Source organism: Haplochromis burtoni, unplaced genomic scaffold, assembly GCF_018398535.1.
Source record: "Haplochromis burtoni strain Fernald_Lab_line unplaced genomic scaffold, NCSU_Asbu1 Contig_73, whole genome shotgun sequence".
Taxonomy (NCBI): Eukaryota; Metazoa; Chordata; class Actinopteri; order Cichliformes; family Cichlidae; genus Haplochromis; species Haplochromis burtoni.
The window spans coordinates 1557793-1583881 of NW_024582434.1; the positions used below are offsets into that span (position 1 = coordinate 1557793).

The 26089-nt window shown below is 41.1% G+C and overlaps 3 protein-coding genes across 5 annotated transcripts in view; 1 reads left to right on the plus strand and 2 right to left on the minus strand.

Moving 5' to 3' along the window:
- spata5 (spermatogenesis associated 5) overlaps nt 1-3306 on the minus strand; it is a 109920-nt gene extending 106614 nt beyond the window's left edge. Inside the window, exons 1-3 of one of the 2 annotated variants that reach the window (XM_005924072.3) lie at nt 2941-3302; nt 551-675; nt 242-399 (exon numbers count right to left, since the gene is read on the minus strand). In XM_005924072.3, the coding sequence (XP_005924134.1) occupies nt 242-399; nt 551-675; nt 2941-3115 (458 nt within the window). In that variant the 5' untranslated portion in view covers nt 3116-3302. Of the gene's footprint in view, nt 1-241; nt 400-550; nt 676-2940 lie in introns of both variants that reach the window. The other variant, XM_042221739.1, reaches the window with a different exon arrangement.
- Nucleotides 3307-3807: 501 nt separating this feature from the next.
- nudt6 (nudix (nucleoside diphosphate linked moiety X)-type motif 6) lies at nt 3808-22054 on the plus strand. 2 transcript variants are annotated; one of them, XM_005924073.3, is made up of 5 exons: nt 3809-4172; nt 4911-5114; nt 17195-17250; nt 20058-20112; nt 20473-22054. In XM_005924073.3, exons 1-5 carry the CDS (start codon nt 3920-3922, stop codon nt 20850-20852), a joined length of 948 nt encoding a protein of 315 aa, XP_005924135.1. In that variant the 5' UTR covers nt 3809-3919; the 3' UTR covers nt 20853-22054. The 2 variants fall into 2 exon arrangements, with proteins under 2 accessions (XP_042077675.1, XP_005924135.1); XM_042221741.1 differs by lacking the exon at nt 17195-17250 and having other exon boundaries at nt 3808-4172.
- Nucleotides 22055-22056: 2 nt separating this feature from the next.
- fgf2 (fibroblast growth factor 2) overlaps nt 22057-26089 on the minus strand; it is a 7669-nt gene continuing 3636 nt past the window's right edge. The window contains exon 3 of the mRNA XM_005924076.3: nt 22057-22551. Coding sequence (XP_005924138.1) covers nt 22366-22551 — 186 coding nt within the window. The 3' untranslated portion in view covers nt 22057-22365. The remainder of the gene's footprint in view (nt 22552-26089) is intronic.

The following is a 26089-nucleotide window of genomic DNA, read 5'->3' on the forward strand; positions in this document are numbered from 1 at the left end:
TCACCACAATAGAATTAAAAGAACAACAACAAAAATAAACATAACTTTCATTAATGTACAATATATTGTAGGACTCATTAGACTGGATTTATGTTGCTGGATGAACTTAAACTGGCAGCTGTGTGTACAGTTACTGTAGTTTAGCAAAATTTTGAGTATAGAGCAAACTGGAATGATAAATATATGTATACAGACTTTTTCCTTTCTTTTTTTTTTTAAATAAAAGCAAGGTAAACCTTACCTGTTAGAGAGAACCACCTCTTCAGCCTGAAGCAAGGGACCTGTTATTGGGTGAAGCATCAACTCATCCCCTGTCTTTACTCTCAGGTTGTTCTGAGCACACTTCTGCAGGCCAACTTTTCCACCTGGAAAGGAGGCAACTGGCCAGGCCAAGCATACCTGAAAGTATCACAAAGGGTATGAGAGGAGAGGAGAGGAGAGGAGAGGAGAGGAGAGGAGAAGAGAAGAGAAGAGAAGAGAAGAGAAGAGAAGAGAAGAGAAGAGAAGAGAAGAGAAGAGAAGAGAAGAGAAGAGAAGAGAAGAGAAGAACCTCCTGTTGTCCTGTGGTACTCGTCAGCAGCACGGGCCTCCCGATGCATGCGCTGGCTGATTTCATTGAGTTGAGGCTGAGTTGGGCTAAAGTTGATCTGCAGCTTTTGGGTGTTTTGTCATCAGCTGTGAAGCAAATTAAATAAAAATAAAAAATAAAAAATAATAATTCAAGAAAAGCTTTTAGAAATGATGGAAATGCTGCATATGTTCCCAAAGCAAAAAATAATAGCATTACGTTTCACCTCATGGTTCTTACATAACTTGAATGTACTAAACTTCTTTTTGTGTTCAGCAGGACATTTTTTCATGAGCCTAAACAAGACAAACCACTTTCCCAAATTTCATACATGAACTAGATTACCTCAGTGAAATGTAACTAAATAAAAAGCATTTGATTGCTGTGTGGTGCTGACACTGTATTAAAGTGGGTTTGACCTGAAACACTGTTTACCTGATTTGACGATGCACTAGTTTGTTACTGGTAGGGATTTTTGGTAACAGTGTTTTCATAATTTCATGATGACTTTCAGCTCTAAAAGACAGATTTGTACTTTCCAGGTTGTTTCTCCTCGCTAATAGCCAAGCTTAAGGTTTTTTTCATGGCTTAATTTTTTGTGCAGATGAAAGATTCAGAGTAAAAACCAGATGTTACAACAGTGTTTTAGTTTAGATTCAAAAACATGTCAACAAATAAATGAAAAACAGAGAACTAAAAAAAAAAAAAAGAGAGATAAGATCATGGCAAGTTTCTCCTACATCTGTAAACCCACCCACTCACTCAAAAAGCACAATGCATGCATAAAGTGCACTGTCTGGTGCTACCTGCATTTAGCAGTGCAATGACTGCAGGGATCAAAGCAGATGTGTAAAGTTTTGTTTCTCTACGTAATCAATGCTGGCAAAAGTATTTTGTTATGTAACACAGATATGAGGAGTTGAACTGATATAAGCCTACAAGCCCATCTGACACGTTGATTAGAGAATAAAAATGTGTTAGTAGCACAAAGCACGAGGTGCTCTGTATTATAATATAAACTCTGAAGGAGGCAACCATCTGCCATGATCGATTGGGAGATGAGAAGAAAGACATGACAAAACAGAAGATTATAGGCACAGTCAACAAACAAAAATAAAAGTAAATGGCATAAAACAGTGCCATAAAAACACATAAAGGGGGAAAAAGTGAGAGATAGATGGGAGTGGAGGAGTTCTCAGTGCATCGGTCCTACAGTAGACTGAGTCTATAGTATAACTAAGGGATTGTTATGAGTCATCAAATACAGCGCTCATTATAAGCTTTATCAAATCTTCAAAATAGAAAGAGCCCAGTAATAATTATAGTGTGTTAGACTTAAGAACAAGTTCCAAGCTACCAGGGTTTCTGTGAAAAAGTTTTAGCAGCTATACCACAAAAAGTTGACTCTGTTTATCTGGGCGTAGCGTTTTCAGTGGGAGAAACGTTCAGAAAAACAGTGCATACTGGAGGTCATGCCCCAAAGAACCAACAGAACCACATCATCTGCTAAAAACAGAAGTGCTGTTCTGAGTTTCCCAAAGTGGATGCCCTCCTCAGCCTAGCCATGCCTTAAATTCCTGTCCATGAAAACAGGATTGGAGACACGTGGCAAACCAGGCAGAGTCACACCCACTGAAAATGTGCTTGAGTTTGTGTCAAGGATAAGGACACGCCTCTAATTTTGGTTACAGAAGGACCCAATTGCCCATAACAAAAGGTCTTGGACCCCATCCTCCTGCAGTACATCAGGTGCCTCTAGGCACCTAATGTACATAAGCCTTCTCTAAGTCTAGAAAGTGCACTCAGAGTGCTGGTCAAGACATTGCTCTTCCTGAATTCGAGGTTCAGCGATTTGCTGGAGCCTCCTTTCCCGCTGACTGGAATAAACTTCCCAGCAGCATAGAAATTTCAGCACACTCTTACCTCACGCAGAAAGAAGGAAGAGACGAAACGAGGTACGTGATTAGAAAAATGCAGGAATTGGGATAAGAGGTTAAGTAAGAACTATGTTTTTATTAGATTTGTTAAAGCAGCTGGACTATTCTGGAGGGTGTTGGGAAATGGATGACCAGTGAATATAAAGAAAAAGAGAGAAAAAAAAGAACCACAAATGCAAATCTAAACAATGGAAACAAGTTCACAAACAAATGCTGCAAACAAATGAAAAGAATAAAGGCACAAAGCTCAGAAAACGACTCTGGAGAAAAACAAATGGACCAGCAGCATCAGTGAGTACTGGTCCTGTGAGTGCAGCAAGCGCCATGCTGGGACTTCCATCTTCATAGTACAGGTAGCTTCGTTTGCATGGGGGTTATACCTGATTTATATAATACAGCCTGTTAAATGTTTAGACTCATGTCTCGTCTTCTTACCTTTTTCAATGAAGTCGATGACAGTGAAAGAGTTGCAGTTCAAACTTTTGCAGCTTCCTCCGTCGGTGCGAGATGTTTGCAGGCTTGAAGAGTCATTAAGGCCCTCTTTCAATGAGAAGGAGCTATCTCCTTCACTCGATTTTTTTGTTTTGCTTTTATTTTTCTTTGAAGACATGATAATTGCAAAAAGCTTCTCCACGTGAAAGCAGAAACATGTGTAAACATCAAGCGGTGTCGTAAACTTCCTGGTTGGCGTTTAGTCCCGCCTTCATTTACCGTAAATCAACATATATACGAGCGCTTCCTGGCAGGTGGCAGCAGCATTTTGTATTTGTTTAATTCTAAAACACTTGTGTGTGGTATTTAAAATATATATGTATATAACATATTACAAAAATAAAAATAATACCTGAAAAATATTAACCTCTCGTAGAAAACGTTTCTATAAGATTGTAGAGGTCGAGAGAATGCAATGCGAAATTTCGCTGGAAAATTCTTTACTTTTACGTATTTGATTTTACAAGCTAGTAGAATCACAAAATGAAAGAAATAAAATTATTGCTCTTACTGCTTGGATGCATTCTTAAATTCGGCATAGCTCTACTAAACAGCCAAGAAGCGACGGATTTTTTGATAGCTAATGAACAGCAGATGGCACGTTAGAGAATGCAAAACAAGAGCTAACAATAGTTAACAATAGCTTGTAGCCAAAAAAGCCGATCACTTACAGAATTACATGGGTTAATTGGCAGATTCTTTGGCCAATTTTAACACAATACCCATGCGTTCCAAGCTAATGTAATCTAAAAGAAATGCGAAAGGAGTTTGGTTCACGTGTCAGGGCTGTTTTAGTGGTTCATTACGGTATTTATGCAATTTCCTGCACGGACGTTTACGCAACTGTACTAGACAGCTCGTTTACCGGCTGTCAGCTGAATATATTCTGCTTTTATTCGGTTACTTATCGTGTTACGGTAATATGGCTGGCTGTACCTTTGTTGCCAGACTTTTGCCGTTGGCGAGAGGCCGCTTTTGTAATAACATGTCTCTTCCCGTACGCATAGCTACCCGTGCCTTTTCCTGCACTTTAACTTGTTCACAGCTTCAGCAAGTCCACGGGGTCAGCGCTTTAACGGGGAAAGTGGACCGATTCGGTGGAGTGACAGTGAACCTGGCTGAGGTCGGACTGCCGGGTGACATCAGCGAGAGCTCATTCAGCGGTTTACTGCAAGGTTTGTCGCCCTGAACTCTGGCTGCTGTGTAGGAGGAGAGGGAAGGCAATGCGCGCATCCTGTTTTCCCCAAAAGCTCTTAAATCATCAACCTGTCTTAACTAGTGGTCTGACAGTTATCTATAATAGGCCGGTACTGTTTGTACATAAGGTACTAAATATTTAATGTTAAATTGCTCATAGCATCTAAGCCAAGGGAGCATGTCTGGGGTATAAAAATTTTTTAAAATATGTTCTGTGTTGTTTCTCCGAGCAAAAGCAATATTACTTTTAAAACATTGATACTATTGTTATTACATTGCAATTACTGAAAGTTCATCTTCGGGGGTTTACATGTTTTCATGTGGTTCTTCTTTATTTTTTTCAGCTCCCCCTTTCATTGAGCCACCACTCGCTATCTTACTTAAATGTAAAATGAAAACTCTCAATGAGCAATTAAAAATGTCCCTTATCTATTTTTGTGGCTGCTTTAATCCAGTTAGCTGTTTTTCAGTTGTCCATCTTTAAACTCTACTCACATGAAAGCTACTTCCACCAGAAACGTGTCTGCTGTTTGTCATTCTCTCTTTATCTTTTCACATCTCTCTCTTGAGATTGTCTTCACAATTCAATTAGGTGCAAATGCCTTTTAAAAGCTTTTCACTTTTTATTATGTCACTTCTGCAACATATTAACTGTTTCTTTATGTACTTTATAGTTTATGGGAGATACAAAATTAAACTGTATCTGAACTCTGCAGATTCTTTAGCCCAGTGGAAAGCAGAGGGGAAGGCAGCAGTGTGGCTTCGAGTACCCATCTCGCTGAGTCGATGTGCTGCCGCCGCCTCGGCTCACGGCTTCACCTTCCATCATGCCAGAAACGACTACGCCATGCTGGCTCTTTGGCTGGGAGAGGGGGAGAGCAGACTTCCAGGTTTTGCAACTCACCAAATTGGAGTGGCAGGTAGAGATTTCTGCCCTGAAAGTTAGGGGGGGGGAACTCCTCTTGACTCTGGAAGCAGTTTTTACAGGAAAAGTCTCACCTGAGGTCCTTTTATTACCATTACAGTAAACTACAGTGGCTACAGCACATGTCTCAAAAATGCAAAGTGATTCAGTGGGCCAGAACCCACTGGAAACCATAAGACTGAGTTATAAGAGAGTTACGAAGTGGACCTTTGGTTAAGATTATCCAATCAAACCAGTGGGTTCAAAGAGTAATAATATATATGCTAAAATACAGATAAAGTGTGGGAAATAATTATTTGACCCCTGCTGAATTTGTAAGTATGCTCAGTTACAAAGAAATGAACATTCTCTCAGTTTTATGGTAGTTTCATTTTAATGGAGAGAGACAGAAAATCAGCCAGAAATAATGAAAAAACACAAATTACATAAAAAATGTAAACAGATTTTTATGTCACAGAGTAAAATAAGTATTTGATCTCCAAGCAAAATATGACTTAGGGCTTGGTGGAGAAATCCTTGTTGCCAAGCACAATGGTAAGACGTTTGTTTGTTGGTCACCAGGCTTCCACCCATCTCAGGAGGGATGTTGGCCCACTACACCTTTAAAGTGCTGTGAAAAAGGGTTTTTTTTTCTTTAAAAACATATTTTACACACTTACATGTTTCATACTGTGAAACAAATTATAATGATAGACAAAGATAACTCGAGTAAAGTGATGATTTTATTTATTAAGAGACAAAAGCTATCCAAACATACATGGCGCTATGTGAAAAAGTAAAGCTAAAAACTGGTTGCGTCACCCTCGACAACAAGAACTGCAATCAAGCATTTGCGAGAAGTCTTTCTTTCACAATGAGTCTTTCACATCGCTGTGGATTTCAATCTAATGAAATCATCAATTAAAAACTATTTTGTATTTATTCAAAATGCCCTTTTTTTCTTTGTCTAACATTACATTTTTTTGATGATCTGAAACATGTAAGTGTGACAAAAATCCAAAAAAATAAGATCTCAGGAAGGTGGCTGACATTTTTTCACAGCACTGCATTTACGGCCACTCTGTGGAAGTTCTCTTTCAAACATTCGTTTCGGTTTCTCATTATGGGGAAAACTCTCTCAGCGTTGTCCTCAGAAGCCTCTATGGCATTACTCCAGCCAGCATTGGCTGGCAGTTGTGACGCTTGCGCCAGGGAGGTGCCACCCTCCTCCCTATAAAAGGGTGTGACGCAGCGTCACCCGTCATTCAATTTCCTCTTCTCGCTTCTTAGAAACCTCATTTCTCCTGACTGTCAGCGTTAGTGCCTGCTCAACTTTCCACTCGAGCAAGCTAACACCTTAGTCATCAGGTGCTAGTACGGCTCGCTTTTCCGGTTGCCTGTTCTTCACTACAGAGCCAGATTGGAGAGTGTGTTAGCTGCCACCACACACCTAGCACAACAGTTAGCTGACCAAGCTAACTCTCCTTGCTACACATGGTCACCAAGCCAAGTACCACAAGAGCTAGCCACCACACTGGCTACTAGCTCACCATAGCTACCCGACCGATTTAAAAAAAAAAAAAAAAAAAGATCAGCGTTAGCTGTCCAGCCATTCCAAGCTACACCAAGCTTCCTTAATATGGCAGACTGTAAACCGCTGCCCAGAATTTGTCCCTGCAGATGCGCAATCTCAGGTTCAGATACACATGAGGCTTGTGTGATGTGCCTCGGGCTGCAAAGCACCCACACTGGGTTCAGGCAAACTCTGCGCTTGCCTTTGTCGAAGGTTAGCCCACCAGGCTAGCCTATCGAAGAAGGACCCAATGCTGTCTCCAATTGGCGCACCGATGGAGCACACTGAGTCAGCCACACCAGGTACCAGCTGGGGCAACGAGATGGATATCATCCTCCCGCTGGTGGACAGTGCCAAGGTCAGCTGTGAAGCTATGCTGTCTGATTCCCTGAAGGATAATGACAAGCTACTCATAGAATCCTCTGAGGGAGCATCGGAACATCTTGTTCAGACGAGGATGACAACGTTTTCTTTGCCCCTTCTGGTCAGAATACTGCGACACAAGGTCTGATTGTGATAACCCCGGCACACAGTCACACAGGTATGGAGCTATTTGCAAAACAGGCAGCTGAAAAGTTGGCAGTCCCATGGCCCACAGTGACAACGGAGACCTCCACCTCAAGGTACAAGGTTAAAAGGCTCCCTAAAGCAAAGCGCACTACTAAGCAGGTACTGCCACTTATCCCCGAATGCATACACAAGGTCATACGCTGCTGGGCAAAGCCATTTTTGTCACCCAACCCCGTGCAGGGAGTAGTGGCATTTGACTGCGCTGGAACGAAGGAGAAGGGCATCTACCAAATTCCCATAGTGGAGAATCTGGTGGCTTCTCATCTCCACCGAACTTCTGCAATCCTCCCTGGTTGACAAGGTGTATAAATCAGTTGCCACCACTGTGAGGGCATTGAACACCTCATCACTCCTGCTAGCCTACTCTGCAGAGCTCCAGGACCAGACTGTTGTGAACCCCGATGGTAGCAAGCTGTGGGAAGAGCTGGGCGTCGTTACGGACCAGTGTCTCCACCTTACTAGAGCAGCAGTACAAGCGGCGGGCAGAGCGCTCAGCTCTCAAGATAGCTGAACTTGTTGGGACTTTCGGACAGAGAAAAACGTGACATTCTGGATGAAAGCATCAACCCCACTGGGCTTTTTAGGGACCACCGTTGCTACCATGCAAAGATTGTGCGAGGAAAAAAAGAAAGAGGGAAGGGCCCCGCAGCTGTGTCTCCCTAGGAAGACCCAGGCTGCGCCTCCGTCTACGATCGCTCAGGTCACCAGCTGTCCAGCCGGCGTGCTGACATTTAAAATCCCTTGCCGCCCAGCTCCACAGGTTGCGGCCCAGTGTCCCCTAGGATCGCAGAACCCTAAGACCTACTGGCCTAGGAAACACGTCCCACCTGGTGCCGCTCAGGGTGCCCCACCACCAGCCAAGCAGTCAGACCACAAGAAGAAGCAAACTGCCTAACATCTCCCCACAGGGAGATCGGAGTCGGACCAGCCCGGGCTCCAAGTTCACTTCAGGACTCAGTATGGAGAAGTGTGTTCTGCCTCTGTCTTCCAGCGCCTGGGACTCGATTTGGATCCCGCAGAGCACATTCCAACAAAGAGACGAGACACTGTTTAGCTGAGTCAAGCGTGTCACAGTCTCACAAAAACACACTGTTTATTAAAAACTCACCCCCTGCATCCAGGCATGTTGCCAAGGGCACAGGAAAAATGTGTGAAAAACACAGAAAATATGTTGAAAAACATAATGCCTTCACACCCCCAGGCACCACCAGGGTCGATTTCCTCAGTGGTGTCCGGTCCCATGAACGCTGGTCAAGCACGGGCCACCTGTGCATGCACATTCGGGTCTGGGCTGCAGGACCAGTTTCTGCCACAAGAGGGAGCCAAAGTCCCATGTACTTTGGAGTGCCTGACTTTGGGGCCCCTGTCAGCAAGAATAGAGAGATGGCGAGCTCTTGCTGTGCCAGAGTGGGTTGTGAGGACATTAGAGCGAGGCTACCATTTGTAATTCGCAACCACCCCTCCCAGATTTCACAGAGTGATTTTCTCTCTTGCAAAAGGCGAATCAGCCAGGATTCTGCAAGAAGAAATAACTACCTTGCTATCAAAGGGTGCAGTACAAGAAATACCCGAGGACCAGAGGTAATGCAGCTTTTACTCAAAGCATTTTCTCGTGCCCAAGAATGGAGGGGGACTACATCCGATACTGGACCTATCAGCATCTGAGGTCATACAAATTCAGGATGTTGACAACCACCACTCTGCCGCATGTAGTGCGCCCAGGCGATTGGTTTACATCAATAAACCTGAAGGACGAATATTTTCACATCCCTATTTACCCGCCTCACAGAAAATTCCTGAGATTTGCGTTTCAGGGCAGAATGTATGAGTACCAGGTTGTGCCATTTGGTCTCCCATAATGGGAAGAGAGCGTACCAGGTTGACAGTGGATCACCTGATGGCTCTGGGTTTCACCATAAACTATGAAAAGAGTGTCCCGCAGCCAGCTCAGGCCATCTCTTTCATAAGAATAGCTCTAAACTCCTTGTACAGAGTGTGTCTCTCTGTGGACAGAGTAAAAAGTGAGCGACAACTGGGACTCACGACAGAGGGCTGCTCACATAAACTGGTTAGAATTGATAGCAGCGTTTCTAGCACTGAGACACTTTCTTTAATTTCTCACACTCTAACCAGAGTGAAAGAGAGAGGGCTAACAATGATATTGATTGCCCCAAGGTGGACGAGGTCCCATTGGTTAGCGGAGATTATGCCCCTTTTGTGGAGCAAACTCTTTCCTCTCCATCTCCGACGAGTCCTAGTCTCCCAAGCCAGGGGGGAGAGTTTTCACCCTCACCCCGAGCACCTCGCTCTGTGGCTTGGCCTGTGAGAGGTTGAATCTGAGGATGGCAGGACTCCCCCCGGGTGTTATAACCACTATTCACAGTGCTAGAGGCCCCTCCACAAGATCATTGTATGAGAACAAGTGGAGGGTATTTGAGGAGTGGTGTGGAAAGTCTCACACTCTCTCCTTTCAGTGCTCTGTGACAACAATTCTCTCCTTTCTCCAGGAATTGTTAGATACTTTTCCACAATTAAAGTATATCTAGCTGCCATTTCAGCCTGTCATGTGGGCTTCGTGGATGGCCCAGTGAGCCATCACCAACTAGTCTACCGTTTTATGAAAGGGGAACAACGGCTCCACCCAGTGTCTAAATCTCTTGTCCCCACATGGGACAAAGGCCCCCTAGTGCTGGGGGCCTTTGTGCCCAAAAATCCTCATCTCCAATCCACCCCATTGCAGCTTGAAGCTTTTTGCCCTCCTGGGTTTTAAATGCACCTTAGAACACACATGCATCAACACTACAATGAGCGGGTGGAGGGAGGTTTGGAGTCTTCTCTCACCCCCATTCTCTGCGGCCTGCTGGAGCGGGGGGGCTAGGAGGAGGAGTTGGCCGTCCGACTGCGGTCTGGAGTGTGGGGCCTCCCTGCTGCTGCGGAGTCGGGGCGGTCTGCCTCTCCCCACCGCAGGGAAAAGGGTAACACCACCTGGGTCTGGGTGCAGTTCCCCCCTCCAGGGGCAAGGGTACCTAGACCCGGTTCGTAGAGTACGCTTGGGGAGTGTGATCGTGTGTACAGCGTCTCTTTATGTCTGTCTCCACGTTGGTTGAGTGTGGAGTAAGTGCATATGAGAGCATGAGGGTGGGAATGGATGTTTGTTCTGTGTGTGCCTGTATGTCTGTGTCTATATGTCAGGTTGGGTATCAGACGCCACCTCTCTGGGGACATCTCAGGCCCTCCAAGGTTTGGAGGCCTATCTCCACCCACCACCACTTCCCCTGCCAGTGGCGGACTCCCTCAGACATGGTGCGTTGGTGGTTCTTTGTGTCTGGGGATGGGCGTCCAGGTACACACCGGCTCACTCCTTGGCGGCCGCTTATCGGGGCCTGGAGCCTGGGGCTCGCTCGGGCCACTTCGGAGGTGGGGTGCCCCCGGCCTCTCGGCCTGGGGCTCGGTCACTCAGGCACAGCTGGCTGCCGGCGGAGCTCACGGGCGCGTCACTGCAACTCCCCCTGGCTTTCTGCTCCGCGGCTGCTGAGTGAGCCCTCATCTGGGACTCTCCTCAGCTCTTTCTGGGACAGTGGCGCGGCTGCCCCTCTGTTGGTCTTCCTTGGTCTCTTGTGTTCTGGGGGCCTCTGGATGTCTGGAGTTTTGATCTCCTCCATACCTGCTTCATGCCCTGGAGGACGGGGCTGTGGCCCCCCCACACCCTCTAGCAGATCATTACATGAAGGAACCTTTTAAAAAAACAAGCGCGTCCATGCTCACAGGTGTACACACGGGTGATCACACCCACAAACTACACCCTTTTTGGCTCCTACCTCAAAGCACACTGTGTTCTGTTGATCTTATGTGCTGCACAATAATGTTTAATATTTAGTATTTACTGTCATATTCCCATATATCATTGTGATGTTGTTTATTCTATTACTCTTGTTCTCTTCTGCTTGTTTTCTTTTTTCTTTCTCAGCAGGTGATCCAGGTGATCGATATATGCATTTTTTTTCTCTGCCATTCTGTTGGTTTTTGTTTTTTGCCCTTCTCCCCCGTCCCTCTTCTCAGCTGTTTCTCTTTCCCTCTTTCTTTCTCCCCTTCTTTCCCCCAGTCAAGTCTGTCCCGTATTCAGCAAGTGAAAATAAAATAAACAATAAAAGGTGAATCAAATGGACCATTACGGCAAGGCTGGGATGGTCAATTTGGTAAAGTAAATCCGTTGGGCATCTTTCTTTGCCTTTAGACAAAATTCTGATGGCAAAAGAGCCAAACGGGACAGGCAAAAAAAAAAAAAAAAGAAGCTTTTTGCCTCCTCTTGTCTCCTCCCTTGAACAGGAGCACCTACATGCTCTCTGTCCAGTTAGGGCTTTGTGTACCTATATAGAGAGAACAAAGGCTTTCAGGAGGTCGGATCAGCTGTTTGTTTCCTGGCCTAAACCACATGTTGGGAAGCCCATTAGCAAACAATGCATTTCCCACTGGATTTTTGAGGCAATCCAATTGGCTTATTCCAGCACGGGTCTGTCACTGCACCATCTCTAGCCCACATTGTGTGGGTCCCCACGAGACCTCCTAAGGTGGCGGTCAGTTGTTCAGATGGGCTTATCTGGCAATACGGAAGTCTGCATATCCCCATAGTGAGACACCGAAACAAATGTTTGAAAGAGAACTTGAGGTTACTCTATTCCGTAACCCCCATTCTCTGATGACATGTGTGAGGTGTCTCACAAGGTCACCCTCCTTGCACGAAGTGAGGAAGAGGTGAGTTTATCTTGAATGACGGGTGATGCTGCATCACACCCTTTTATAGGGAGGAGGGTGGACCCTCCCTGATGCAAGTGTCATGACTGCTAGCCAATGAGAACGGGGGTTACGGAATAGAGTAACCTCAAGTTTTGTTCTGTCTACTTGAACGTTTGCGTCCACAGTGCGCACTGTATCTTCTCCAGTATGAATTTCCCTGAATTGCCTTTTAGGGAAAAGGACAAGTTGCAGTGAGTCAAACTGGGCAAGTAGAACAGGTGTTTGTTGCCAAAAAAAACCCCTTGTTTTCATTGTTATATGCCGGTGCTGGATTGCACAATGAAATTCAGCAAAGTTCTGGTTATTTCTGTCAAATGTTCTCCTTCAGGCAGAACTCCATCGGGACAATCTGACCCTGTGGAATGAATTCAGAATGCATAACCATAACCCTGTAAATGCTGAAAAACCTGCAGGTATCCTCTTGATTCTCTCTGTACAAGTCTGAGGTCCGTGGCAGATGTCCAAGAACAAGTGATCTGGATGATACTTGCGAGGGTCATTAAACAAAATAGCCGTAGAGCTGGAACCAATCCAGAAGTGTACACATTTAAATAAATAAAATTTTTTAGGTTTTCTGAGTAAAGCTGCTGAACTATTTGATCATATCTTGTCGCCTCCTGGTAGTTTTTACACCAACCTCTCAGTGGAAAGAGTTTGTGCTGTGAAAGAGAGAATCTTGAGCCGAGCACAAACTGCTTCAGCACATTAGACCAAATGACAATTGTTATGGACACAAAGTCTATGTAAACCCATCAGCGATGACAACTGCCCTCCGCATTTGTTTCCTAATATGATGAGTGCCTTGCGTGTTGCGAGTGGTTGTGTGACAGAATCTGTCAGATGTGACAAAAGATGTAAAAGTGTTGAAAAATCAAACTGTATTCTGCTGTCACTTTTAAATCACTTTTAAATAGCTAAAGCTGGAGTAAACTGTGACCTACATTTGGTGCTAACACAAAACACCAGTAGCTTGTTATCATCTTTAAATGGATAAAAGCTTGTTTGTCATTTGGGATTCGCATTTTTTAACTCTGGCTCATTTCACTTACGCAAATGGAAATTCACTCAGGACTGACAGTGAAGAGACGATCAACAGGAAAAGGAGTTGCTCAGCCCAAGTGCTAACTTTGTGATTGTCCAGCAGAGGGCAGAGTGCCATTCATACCTTTACCAAAGAGTAGATGCACTTAAAGCATGTCAGAACATGTCCAGAGCATCTTTCTGAGGAATGGGGACCAGAAACTCCCTTTTTTAGATGCCAGATTTGTTTGATGATGAAACTGGGTTCAGGAATCTGAAATACACAGCTGTTTAGATTCCAGTTTCCTTATGTGTGTGCTGACTGTGGCTCTTGATTATTTTCACAAAGATACAGCAATAGGGCCAAAAGTATAACTCGTGATTGGAAAGCAGTCATCCATTAAATCCTCTGTCATCCATACGCCTGATGTCCTGCCAGACTCAGATTTGTGTAAAAAGGTTATTTTTCACAACTGGTTCTTATCGTAGTTTTGGCCAGTACCCCAAAACAGTACTCACTAATAACACTGTCAATTAATGTCAGAAGTTATTTGAAAGTCATAATGGCCTAATTTGACTCCTAACAAAAAACAAAAGAGTGAAAGTTACTGGGAAAAACACAACTGTTTTTCACATTGCAGAGTCTTTGATTAAATCTCTAAGATAACTACAAAGGTGGGCAGGGACACTTTAGTGTCTCCTCTAAGAGGCAGAGGTTTCAGTTCCTTTTTATTTAAGCTAGGAAATTCACTTTGTTCAGCACACTTAGCAGAGCCTTTTTTTCAGTGGTCCAGGTAAACTAATTTCCATGTCTCTGTGATGCAGTAGAAAAACACATATAGGGCTCAAATTAACTGCCACTCTTCAATATATGTTTTTATTTCATATTTGTAAGTATTTTTTAAATTTCCATTGGGAAGGGAATTTGATTCTCCCTAACCAATCGCTACAGCGGCACCAACCTGAATCAAGCATTATTTTACATTAACATTGATGCCAAGTTTTATCTGTAGAAGAGGTAATCATAAGTAAACAACAATGCTGGGTGATTGTCTTGTTACTCTTTCCGTCTTCCTCTTCTTCTTAGTTATTTCTCCTGCTTTTTCCTCCTTGGTTCCAGGATACAGTTTGAAGACGCTTGCCAACTGTTTTATATTTAAAACTTAGTGGGCTTGAAGCTCAGATTCATAATGACCTCATAATGTAAAGATAAGAGCATGAACCTGTAATTGTTTGCGATACCAAAGAGTAGTAGACAGTAGACAAAAATGTGTGAAATATGAAGTAAGTGGCTCAAAGTTTAACTATACAATTAAGTGATTAACAGTTTTTTCTATTGAATCCACAGGTTTTTTTTGTCTCGTACTGTAATTCTTGCTCCCCGCTCCTCATGACCATTTTATTTCTTGGACTGAGGGCTAAATAATGATAGCCTCCTTTAGCAGAAACCAGGCCTCCTCCTGCGCCATATGGCACAGGGACTGGGGATGACATCAATTTCCACTTGGAAGTCCAAGTCAAGCCTTTAGCGAGACACATCCCTCTTTACGCATCTGTGACATTCATTTGAGGAGGCTTGTCTTGGTCAGTCAGACAGAGCAACCGGAAAAGAAAGTGGCTCATTTTTCCTCCTCCTCCTCAACTGTCAGCAGCGCATAACTGCCTTGCTTAGTCACTAGCTGCTGAGAAACATCAGAGAAAAACTGTAAATATTGAAGTCGGATGTCCACAAATTTCTCAGCTGAGTCACTCAGACTTTGTAACTGTAGAAAGTAAAACAATTTGCTGTTCCACAGAAACAATTTTTAGTTAACCTTCTGTTTTTGGAAATTGTCTGAGTCTTGGTCTTGTTCATTTAGAAGATTTGCAGTTCATTAAAATTTGTTGTTTTCAGGAGATATTCTATATGTATGGCTAGTATTACTTTAAATTTAGTGCCGATGAGTAATCAGCTGATGTCAAGATTTTATACATTATCAATAGATCGCATCAATTCTTGTGTCTGACAGGTGTTCCTCATAAGGCTTTCTGCCCTGTAAATTTGCTGTATTTGGTAAGGCAAGGCAAGGCAAGTTTATTTGTATAGCACAATTCAACAACAAGGTGATTCAAAGTGCTTTACAGAGACATTAGAAACAAAAACAAATAAAAAGCATGATTTAAAATTGATTAAAACAAGCAAACAAACAAACTAATTAACAAACAAACAAAACAGTATATAAAATCAAAACAGATAAAATCAGTAGTTAAATGTAAGTTTTGAAATTTAAGCTTAAAAGTGTGGATTTGGTGCTTTATTCAAATGCAGCTGAGAATAGGTGAGTCTTCAACCTGGATTTAAATAAACTGAGTGTTTCAGCTGATCTGAGGCTTTCTGGGAGTTTGTTCCAGATATAAGGAGCATAAAAGCTGAATGCAGCTTCTCCGTGTCTGGTTCTGACTCTGGGAACTGATAAAAGACCGGATCCAGATGACCTGAGGGATCTGGAAGGTTCATACTGGGTCAGGAGGTCATTGATGTATTTTGGTCCTAAACCATTCAGAGCTTTATAGGCCAGCATCAGAACTTTAAAGTTTATCCTCTGACGGACAGGCAGCCAGTGTAAAGACCTCAGAGCTGGACTGATGTGGTCCACTTTTTTGGTCACAGTGAGGACTCAAGCAGCAGAGCTCTGAATGAGCTGTAGTTGTCTGACTGATTTTTTTAGGTAGACCTGTAAAGATGCTGTTACAGTAATCAAGCCTACTAAAGATGAATGCATGGACTAGTTTTTCCAGGTCCTGTTGGGACATCAGATCTTTTATCCTTGAAATATTCTTGAGGTGATAGTAAGCTGACTTTGTTATTGTCTTAATGTGGTACTGTCATAATTTTTTGAAAAAAAAAGTGTTATTCAGAGTTGTTGGTTGTTTTGTTTTTGTTTTTCTTTAACTGGCCACTAAACCAGCAGCTATACTGTAGACTAACCATTCAAAAAATTACATCATAATTTGGTAATTTAATAAAATTACCAACTGGTTACATTGTGACAACTCTAAAGCTCTAAAGTTGCAAAGTAACCACTTTTTGGGCGACGTTATATTGATCTTTTATAGCTAATGACGTAAATACAACGTAAATATATCAAAAATAATGCTATTGCATTTTTTTGTCAAACACAATTTAAATTTTTTATACTGTAAATGGAATATGTTACAGTTTTATTATTCTTTTTTATTGTTTTTTAAATTGCTGCTAAACTAGACACAAGAGATGACTAGCATGTTATTACTGTCTTGCCCCGAACAATTGTTCTCTGCAGCAAAGCTTGTGATAGGTTTCTTTATCTTGTCACTACATTACTGGATGTAATTCAGTATAACTGTGGGTCCTGATCTGTGGCTATAGACTGATTTAGATGTTTGCAGTGTGGGACCTCAATAATGTTAGTGCATACTGTAAATTCCTTTAGGATAATTACCTTTACAGTTTTCCATCCATCCATTTTCTTCCACTTATTCAATTCAAGTTTACAGGAGCACCTCAAGCCTACTGTAGATGTTACAGGTGGAGCGGCAGGGTACACTGTAGACAAGTTGCCAATCTATCACAGGGCTAACACATAGTGACAGACAAGCAGATCGCATACAGTCAGTGTTAAGAGTCACCAATTAATGTAGCACCACGCATGTCTTTGAACTGTGGCATGTTGGAGTACACTGAAGGAACACATGGCAGAACATGCAAACACACAGAAAGGCCCTGGACTGGATTTAATCCCAGAACCTCCTTGCTTTGAGCCAACAGTGCCAACCACCTCAAGTCATTACAGTTTTAGTTCACCAAATTACTCAAATCTTCAAGCTTGTCCAGCTCAGCAGCCCAGACTGTTACCATCTTGATGTATTTGTAGGTCAGAGATTTGAAGCAAAACAGAAAACGAACAAATCAGCCGTCATCTTCTGAAGCCTGACAGTGGCCTTCTTCACCACATGATGCATGTGTTATGTGTCCAACCAAATGATTGGTTTTGTGCCAGTCTACCACCACATTTTGCTTAAAATTATTACGATTTATATGCAAAATGTGAACCAGCATATAGGGACACAGGTACTTGAATAATATATAAAATTAATGTCTGACTGATTGTTTTGTCCAGGTGCAGTTGTTGATGAGTCCAGTGGAAAGGTCCTTGTTGTCCAAGACAGAAATAAGGTATCTGTTTGACTTTATTATTTAAATGCGCTATACACCTTATATCTACACATCTTATATCCTCCTAAAAGCTGATCTGTCCAATATCAGTCACACAAATGAACCACTGATGGATCAGTCATGCTGCTGTTAAAATGTGGATGATTAGTATTTGTTTATTTAGTAACTTGGGCCTCTGTTGACTCAAACCTTGGCTGGAAATCCATTCACACTTAACATAGCTCAACACAAAATTAGCTGACCTCAAGCAAACATGATGTTTACATGAGTTGAATGCACTCAAACAGTTCTGTGTGCGTCTGTAAGCTCTCACAGAGCCCTGCTGTAGTGCTCATGGTGTTTTGAAGTTAACTTACAACAGGCCTCTTTTGAATCCTCTTCGACACAGCTTTGTTTGCATTTTCGGTCAGCCCAAACAAGATTGCTGGCAATTTTGAAAAGTGATTGTGTAATGTTGATGTCATTTGGGAACTGTTACTCTCATAAGATGTTCTCTATAAGATGTTAAGACCTTTTCAAATAAGCAGCCTAAACTAGTGGAAAATCTGATGTCAGGTAGTTTTGATCTTGAGCATACTATGTAACCATCATGGTCAGTTAAAAAGAAACCAAAATGAAATGCAGGACAGCAACAGCCAACTTCCTGAACTTAAGGTTTCAAACCAAAGTCTGACATTATGGTGGCTGTGTACATCTTTTATTACAGTATGTGGTATTTTCCTTGTAATTAATAGAGACAGGTTCATACATTAAGATTGTCAAATATAAGGTCATGGGCCCAAAAGCGGCCCAGCAAAGACTCCTATTCAGGCCACTGGATGGCATTGGAAAAAGTCGATGGCATACATTTTTGCCAATTTAGAGTTTTCTGGTAGCATCTTATTACAGCTCAGTGGTAACAGTAGGGTAACAAGGCAGAAACGAGAATGTATATAGAGAGTTTAAACTGTAATAATCTCATCGTAAAAATGTAATATTGACTGATGTTTAGGCATATTTGGATAGTATTACTATATTATAATGCTTAAATTAATCCTACATTAGGTTCCGAGCATTCTAATTTGTTTAAAAGCAATACTGTAAATATTATATGTAATGTCTGGATTATTAAATGGAAACATCTGTAGTAGTTTCTCTGTAATGAGCAGGAAACGGCTGCAAAATGCAAAGCCGCCTGTTTCTATTTGATAACATATCATATTATATGTTAGATAGATAAAAAGTGCTATCAGTTTTCCTCCTGATGAAGTCCTCTGTGAAGTAATTAAGTAATACAGAAACAATTAGGTGACATTAGAGTTTCTGTTTTTTCACTACTATCTACTATATATTTTGACATTTTCAGCAGCTTTGCAGATAATGTCAGTATTACCTGTGCTGGCATGCCACAAAACCAGCACATGAGCATGTTTGTTCCACAAACATCAACTGCAACACATGTACCATTGTTCACTGTCAAAGCAAAGTGGCAAAAGGCTGGACCTCTACATGCAAAAAACATCTCTCAAATGTCTGCTAGAAATAAAAGAAGTGATCAGTGCCAAACCCAACAGAAACTATTGCAGCCCTGATCCAAGAGGTTTGACCTATGTATGCAAGATCCAGATTTATTAACCCAGTTATTATACTGAGGTATAGGTACAAATATTATATTTAAAACATTTCTTTTAAGTTAAGAAACAGATCTTAACATATCCATATGTTGCATTATAAATGACAGATTTTGCTTACATCTAACATGTGTACCAGTCTACAGTCATGGGAGCATGTAATGTATTTTGTCCCAAAGCAGAGACGAGCAGTTAGTGGCCTGGAAGTGTAGAGAGTCCTCTATCTCCTCTTCCCCTGCTCCTCCTCCTTCTTTCCTCCTCCCTATCGAGCTGTTTACTGGAAATGGGCTTTATAACAGTCTGGCCCTTTGGCAGTAGAAAGTTTCTTACAGGCCGAGTCTGTTCAGAGCATGCTAAGGGTTATGAACTTCCTGAAAAGAAACCAAACTTTATCACTCTTGCAGGACAACTTACATATTCCCAGTGGGCTCAAGGTAATTATATCCATCAGGGAGCTGAATGAGGTAATGGTAAGAGTGTTTAACCATCATGCAATGACATTTACGCAGCATTTCTCGATAGATTTAGTGTGAACAGATTGCGTACGGTCAGCATTCTTACAGCACTTCTTTGGAATGATTTTACATTCAGCTGCGTGTCCTTCTGTGGGGAAGAGAGAGACGCTCGACTTTTTAAGAACCTCAACAATTATTGTTACACAAAGTCTCTTTATTTCTTTCTACCAGCACACTTTAGAAACCGTTCCAAAAATATAGCATTTGGTTTACAATACATGAAAATAAATGCCGTAGTGCATTTGTGTTCCTCACAATGAGAGGATCTGCAAGGGAAAAAAAGCGCAGCACATTCTTTAAGTAACTACAAAAATATATATACACAGACATCATAATTTAACCAGCAGCATACTGTCATTAAATATCAAAGGTAAGTGGTGAAACAGTTGTGGAAGACATACTTCACCGCAGCAAATGTAAAAGTCTCCAGAGTGAGGAAATAAACCTAAAACATAACATGAAAGGATGCTCAGACTGGAGCATTTCTCATCTCATTATTACAGCTTGATCCATGGTCATTTTCTAACAGAGGAAACAAAATGTGGCATTATTAAGTGACTTTAGACTAAGACTGAAATAGACCTTGTTGCAGTGTACATGTTGATAATTATCTAAGATACATTTACAGCAGTGCCATATATCACAATTGAAGTTAAATTTGAACTTTGCTCTGGAATTTCAGACAAAGAATGCTTGGAAGTTTCCCGGTGGTTTGTCTGATCCAGGAGAAAATATTGGTGAGTGTCACGCTCAACGGAGCAAAAGAACTAATACAGTACATGTAGCTAAATTCTTTGGAGTGTAACATTATACTTAAAGATGATACATATACATTCATTTGAACTATACAAAATAAGGCACATGATATATATGCAAATTCTTCAAATTCACCTTTTCTTTTAAAAAGCAGCTTTAAAATTATGTACATGACCCAACCCGAAAAGCAGCATCAAATGTTCAAAAATATATGTGTATTTTCCTTTTTCCCTTCTTAACGCCATCTGCAAGGTAATATTGACAGTGGAATTGGATCATCATTCCTAGATCAAAGTCTTTTAAATGCCTCCATGTATAAATGATAAATAAATCTTTCTCAGGTACGACTGCTGTTCGCGAAGTGTTTGAGGAAACTGGTGTTCGCTCCGAGTTCAGATCTCTGCTAAGTATCCGGCAGCAGCACAACCACCCCGGTGCCTTCGGCATGTCTGACATGTACATCATCTGCCGGCTGAGCCCGCTAACCTACGAGATCAACTTCTGCACTCAGGAGTGTCTACGCTGCGAGTGGCTGGACATCAGCGAGCTGGCCAAAACCAGCAAGACCACGCCCATCACCTCTCGCTTAGCCAGTCTTCTGCTTCATGGCCTGGAGCACGGCTTTGATAAGATTGACCTCAACATGGAGGAGCTTCCTGCTGTTTACTCTGGGAGGTTTTACCAGTTATATTACAGACAGTTTCCCATCCTGAAATTATAGGAGCTCCACAGATCACCTCATTGTAGCCAGATATGGTGAAGCACGGTTGTCACCATTAGTCAAATATTAAAAATGTATTTATAGCTGGACTGTTACTTTTGAAGAATTACAGTGTAACCGGTTGGATTAAAAACACACTGCAAATTTTAGGATGCTTTTTGCATCTGCATTGCTGCAGTTTTAAATGTTTTATTTAACACGTCTTGGTGGCCATGTTCAAAACCCAAAGTTGGCGGTCTTGTAATATGTATTAATCAATGATAAAAAATGACATCACTGTCAGAGATAAGTGGTGACTTTAGCTAATTTTATCTTGGTTCCAGTTTCATTTCAGAAATGGGAGGGGGTATATGGAGGAAAAAACTGCCAACTTTGTAAGTCAAAAATGAATTCTTTACCACCCAAACAACTGCCAGCAATGAATATAGGTTTTCCTCTCCATGTTGGTCATTTACATCAGCGGTCTCCAACCCCCGAGTCGTAGGGTACCGGGCCGCAAGAGTTCAGGCTCGGATGTGAAATTTATGGTTTTCAGGGGTTTTATCGGTTTTTATAGTTTGTTTTTTTTTTATTGTTTTTAGCATTAACTCTGTTTCTCTGGGTCTTTTACCATGTGTTATGAATACATTTTTTTTTTTTGGTACCGGTACTGGTTTTATTTTGTTGTATTCATCCGCGACGCCTTAAAGGCCGGTCTGTGAAAATATTGTCAGACATAAACCGGTCCGTGGCGCAAAAAAGGTTGGGGACCGCTGATTTTAAATGACTTTTTCACAGGCAGTAATATGGTGATGACAAGGCAAAGCAATGTCTTTAAAATGTTGTGCTGGGATTTAAAGGTTGTGTTTCTTGCCGAACAAGCTCAATCAACAGCCAATAATACAACAATTCACCAAGTCAACACTTATCTATTTAACAGTCCAAGTCCTACGTGTTCAAAAGGAGAAGAAATGCTTGGGTTTTGCTTTTAGTGTTTCTTCTTCTTTTAATTCAAATTTTATATTTTTCAGACTTCTATAATACAGTTAGATTATTGTCGGATTTAAACGTGTTTTCTTATTTATGAAAACACTCAAATATGCAGTATATTACCAACACCCTGCACTTAAACCCAGACTCCAACTTAGACTTTCATTAGGTTAAGGTTAAGCAGATAGCTATTTTGAATCCTTATGGAGAGAGAGCTATGTTAATTTTTTTTTTAAAAAACCCACTGTGTTGTACTGCTGTTTAACTGAGATGCACTAGGCAGCTGGCTCCAGTTGGTTGGTCTACAGTAAAATTCTGGTTAATAACAATAGTAATAATATTATTATAATATAATAAAAGGTATGACTATATGGTGCTAATTTTAAAGTGAAGCTGAATAATTGCAGACATGTTTATGATAAAATAATAACTGTTAGGATCTAACAGTAAAGCTTCACAGCTATTTTGGGCAATGCTGATGGCTTGCTTCATTGCCGTCACATCTTTTCATTCAGACATCAGTATCTCTCACTCTGAGCCCAGATTAGCATTTAGCAGACATTGGGAGAAAGAGAATTGCCTTTTGACCCGGTCCAGTTTTGCTTCCAGACTTGTACTGGCCAGTCCGCTTCAGCGCCACGTACATGTTTGGGTACTTCCTGGAGCGGTAGGTGTTGTAGTTGTTGCTCTCGAGCCGCTCTAAGAAGTAGCACTCATCTGTTGCTCTTCTCTGTAGAGAAAGACACAGAAGAATAATGCAAATAAAATATAACTGTTATGCTGTCTGCAGTGGATTTAACTGTGCCGCTTAGGTATAATTTCAGGGGCTGCAGATTAGAAAGCTACTGGGACACAGTGCCACCTAGTAAACTAAGATCAACTCACGAGCTAAGAACCTAAGAAGACTGTGACACTAGTTTGTAATATAGTTTAAGATACTCTGTTTGCTGAGTAGCCTTATCAGTATCCTCTGCTTAAACAGGATTTCTGTATAAAAATCAATCTAAGGGGCATCTTGTTACTTACAGTGGCATTTCATCACATCCTTTATTTTGTATATACATACATATATACAGGAATTTTGAGTGAAAATGTTTAATTTAATATAATTGATTTAATGAAATATGATTGTTTAATATATTCTGTAATTAAGTTTCCACCTAAAATAACTTTGTAACTAAATGCAACCTTTATTATTTTGACTGTTGTTTATTTACTCTGTGATTTGTGGTAATAAACCCACTTATTTAATAAAGACAGTCATACCTTTCCATGAATATAAGGACAATGTGTGCCGTAGTTGAACCTCACTAAAAATAAACAAGTCACGATGTCAGTCAAAGAGAAACTTGAAATTAACAGGACTCTTATAGGAATCTTATTGGAGAATGCTAAAGATGACAATCTTTAAAGTGAATGGTATGATTCTTGTGTTGCCATGTTGTTGTCCATCTATTTTTACCCAAGATTCTTTCTTACATTTGAACTTTGTAGAAAACGTCTGGCCAAAATCATGCTGGGCGTTGACTCCCTATGCTCAGTCCAACAAAACCCTTTTGTTTAGTTTCTGTTTTTATTTGACTGTGACTGTGCTGCTATTAGTCAGAAGACATTTTCTGGAACAACAACTCAGTCTACCTGGTTTAATTCACTGTGCAAAACTCCCAATAATAAAATGACTTTGGTCCTAAAAATGTGTTCGTGGAAATGTTTGTAGATCAAAGAATATTAAACCAAGGCACAGATCAAATATCCCCAAATAATTCCCCTTTTCTCTTACATGATATATATGATCGATATAGGGCATAGATTCAACAAGGTGCTGGAAACATTCCTCAGAGATTTGGCTCAATGTTAAGATATGTGCACATACTAGAAGATTGGTACATTGTGGTCATAAAGGAATGGACAATGTCGGCAGCAATAATCATGTAGGGTTTGGCATTTAAACATTTCTCAGTTGGTACTGGACTCATCAGACCAGGCAAGATTTCTCCAATCTTCTTTTGTCCAGTTTTGGTAGCCCTGTGTGAACTGGAGCTTCAGTTTTCCATTCGTAGCTGACAAAAGTGACACCTGTGTGGTCGTTCAGAGATACTCTTCTGCATACTTTTGTTATAACAAGTGGTTATTTGAATCGTTGTTGCTTTCCCATCAGCTGAGAGCTGTCTGGCCATCTTCCTGTGATCTCTGGCATCAACGAGGCATTTTTGAAGCAGCAAACTGCTGCTACTGGATATTTTGTCACCTTTTTAAACCCTCAATGTGGTAAATATTCAGACCAGCCTGTCTGGCACGAACAATAACGCAGCCTTCAAAGTCACTTAAATTACCTTTCTATTCCAATCTGATGGTCAGTTTGAACTTCAGCAGGTCATCTAACCATGTCTATGTGCCTTAAATGCACTGATTTGCTGCTGGATGATTAGTTATAAGCATTAATGAGCAGTGGAACAGATGCACCTACTAACCAGTCAGGGCATATATCTATTAATGCATATATTTGTGCAATAGGCAGTATTTGTTGATCATATGATTCAAAACAAATCTATCAAGATCACTTCTCTTTCTAGATGACCCAACTCCAAAGCTAGATTTGACACTTTCCAGACAAAGTGTTACATCAGCGTCAGTGAATTCTAATTTGCTTGACAACAACTGCTTTCACAATCTCTTGGAAGCAAACGGTAGTGCAGAGACCATCACGTGGGGCTTTTATTGAGCAGAGCGATGTCTTGGGTGGCATTCTGCTGCTGTAGCTTCTCATTAGGAGGAGATGCCTTTTGCAAATTACATGGATTTTAAACGAGCCTTCACAACCACCAAACCACATCAGTCACCAACAGTTCACACTTCCACAATAAACAGCAACAACTGTGGCAACAGACCAGCATTGGCATGAAACTGGAGTGGTTTACTCACAGCAACGCTGAAACTATAATAGCTTAGCAACAGGGAAAAGTGCAGTTAGGAATCATTCCAAGACTAAATACAAGTAATGCAAGGCAGCATATCTTTAATTAGATTAAATTATCATTACTTATTTATTTATTTATTTATTTATTTATTTATTTATTTATTATTTTAATATGCATCAACAGTCAACAAAGTAAAATCACTGGTTCTCATTTGTTCTAAAAAGAACTTCTGCAATTTTTTTGTTGCTTTTATTATGTATTTCCAATATTATTATTATTATTAATAATAATAATAATAATAATAATAATGTCTTTTTTTATTAAAAATAAGTACTGTTTAATTGCTTAATAATTTAAGTATTTTTAATAAAAGCCTGCAGTTATTATAATTCCCAATTATTAATAATAATTATCAACTACTCACATGCAGGTATCCACACTGCTGGATAAATACTCAGTATATTAGTGCATCACTAAAACACATTTGTATGGGTTTTTTTTGTTTTTTTGTTACAAAAAAGGAAACTTTCATATATTGTTTTGGAAGATTTGGCAGAGATGACTTATTTAAATGTGTGCAGTTTATGTCTTTTGCTTATTGATTGCATTGATTGATGCATCTTGTCAGTTGTGCGTAACTGTGGTCTGTCATTGTCCCGGCTTTGTGACCCAGTAGTTTGTGCTTGCCTTGAATTGTTGTTTAATATTATGTCTTTTCTCCTTATATTTCTGAGTTCTCTGTCCCTTAATTTTGTTTAATTTAGTTCCATTTCATGTTTAGTCTGTCTTAGTCTTCCCTCTGTGTTCCACGTCCTCTAGTATCTAGTTTCTTGTGTTAGTTATTTGTGTTTCCCTGGGAAGTCTGTTTTGCCTCCATGTTCATTTGCCTGTTTTCCCAGTTGTGTGTCTATTTGGTTCCTGTGTTCTCTGCTATCTCGCCCTCGTTCTGTGTCTTCCTTGTCTGGTCTCTGTCTGTTTTATTTTGATAGTCATTGTGTCACGTGCCTTATGTTCAGCTTTGCTTCCTCTCTCTCATTATGTCTAGTTTGTTCCAGCTGCGTTTCCACCTGTCACCCATCCTCTCATTATCTTGTGTATTATCATCCCCTCCTTGTGTGTACGCGTCCTGTTTACTTAGTCATGTAAGTCCTAAAGTTCAGTTTAGACGAGTTTTCTGTTGTTTGTGTTTAGTTTCCCGAACTCCAGCAATAAAGCTGTGTGAGTTCTGAATTTATCTCTGAGTCTGCAATTTGGGTCCGCTAACTGCCAGCCACACACACACACACACACACACACACACACACACACACACACACACACACACACACACACACACACACACACACACAC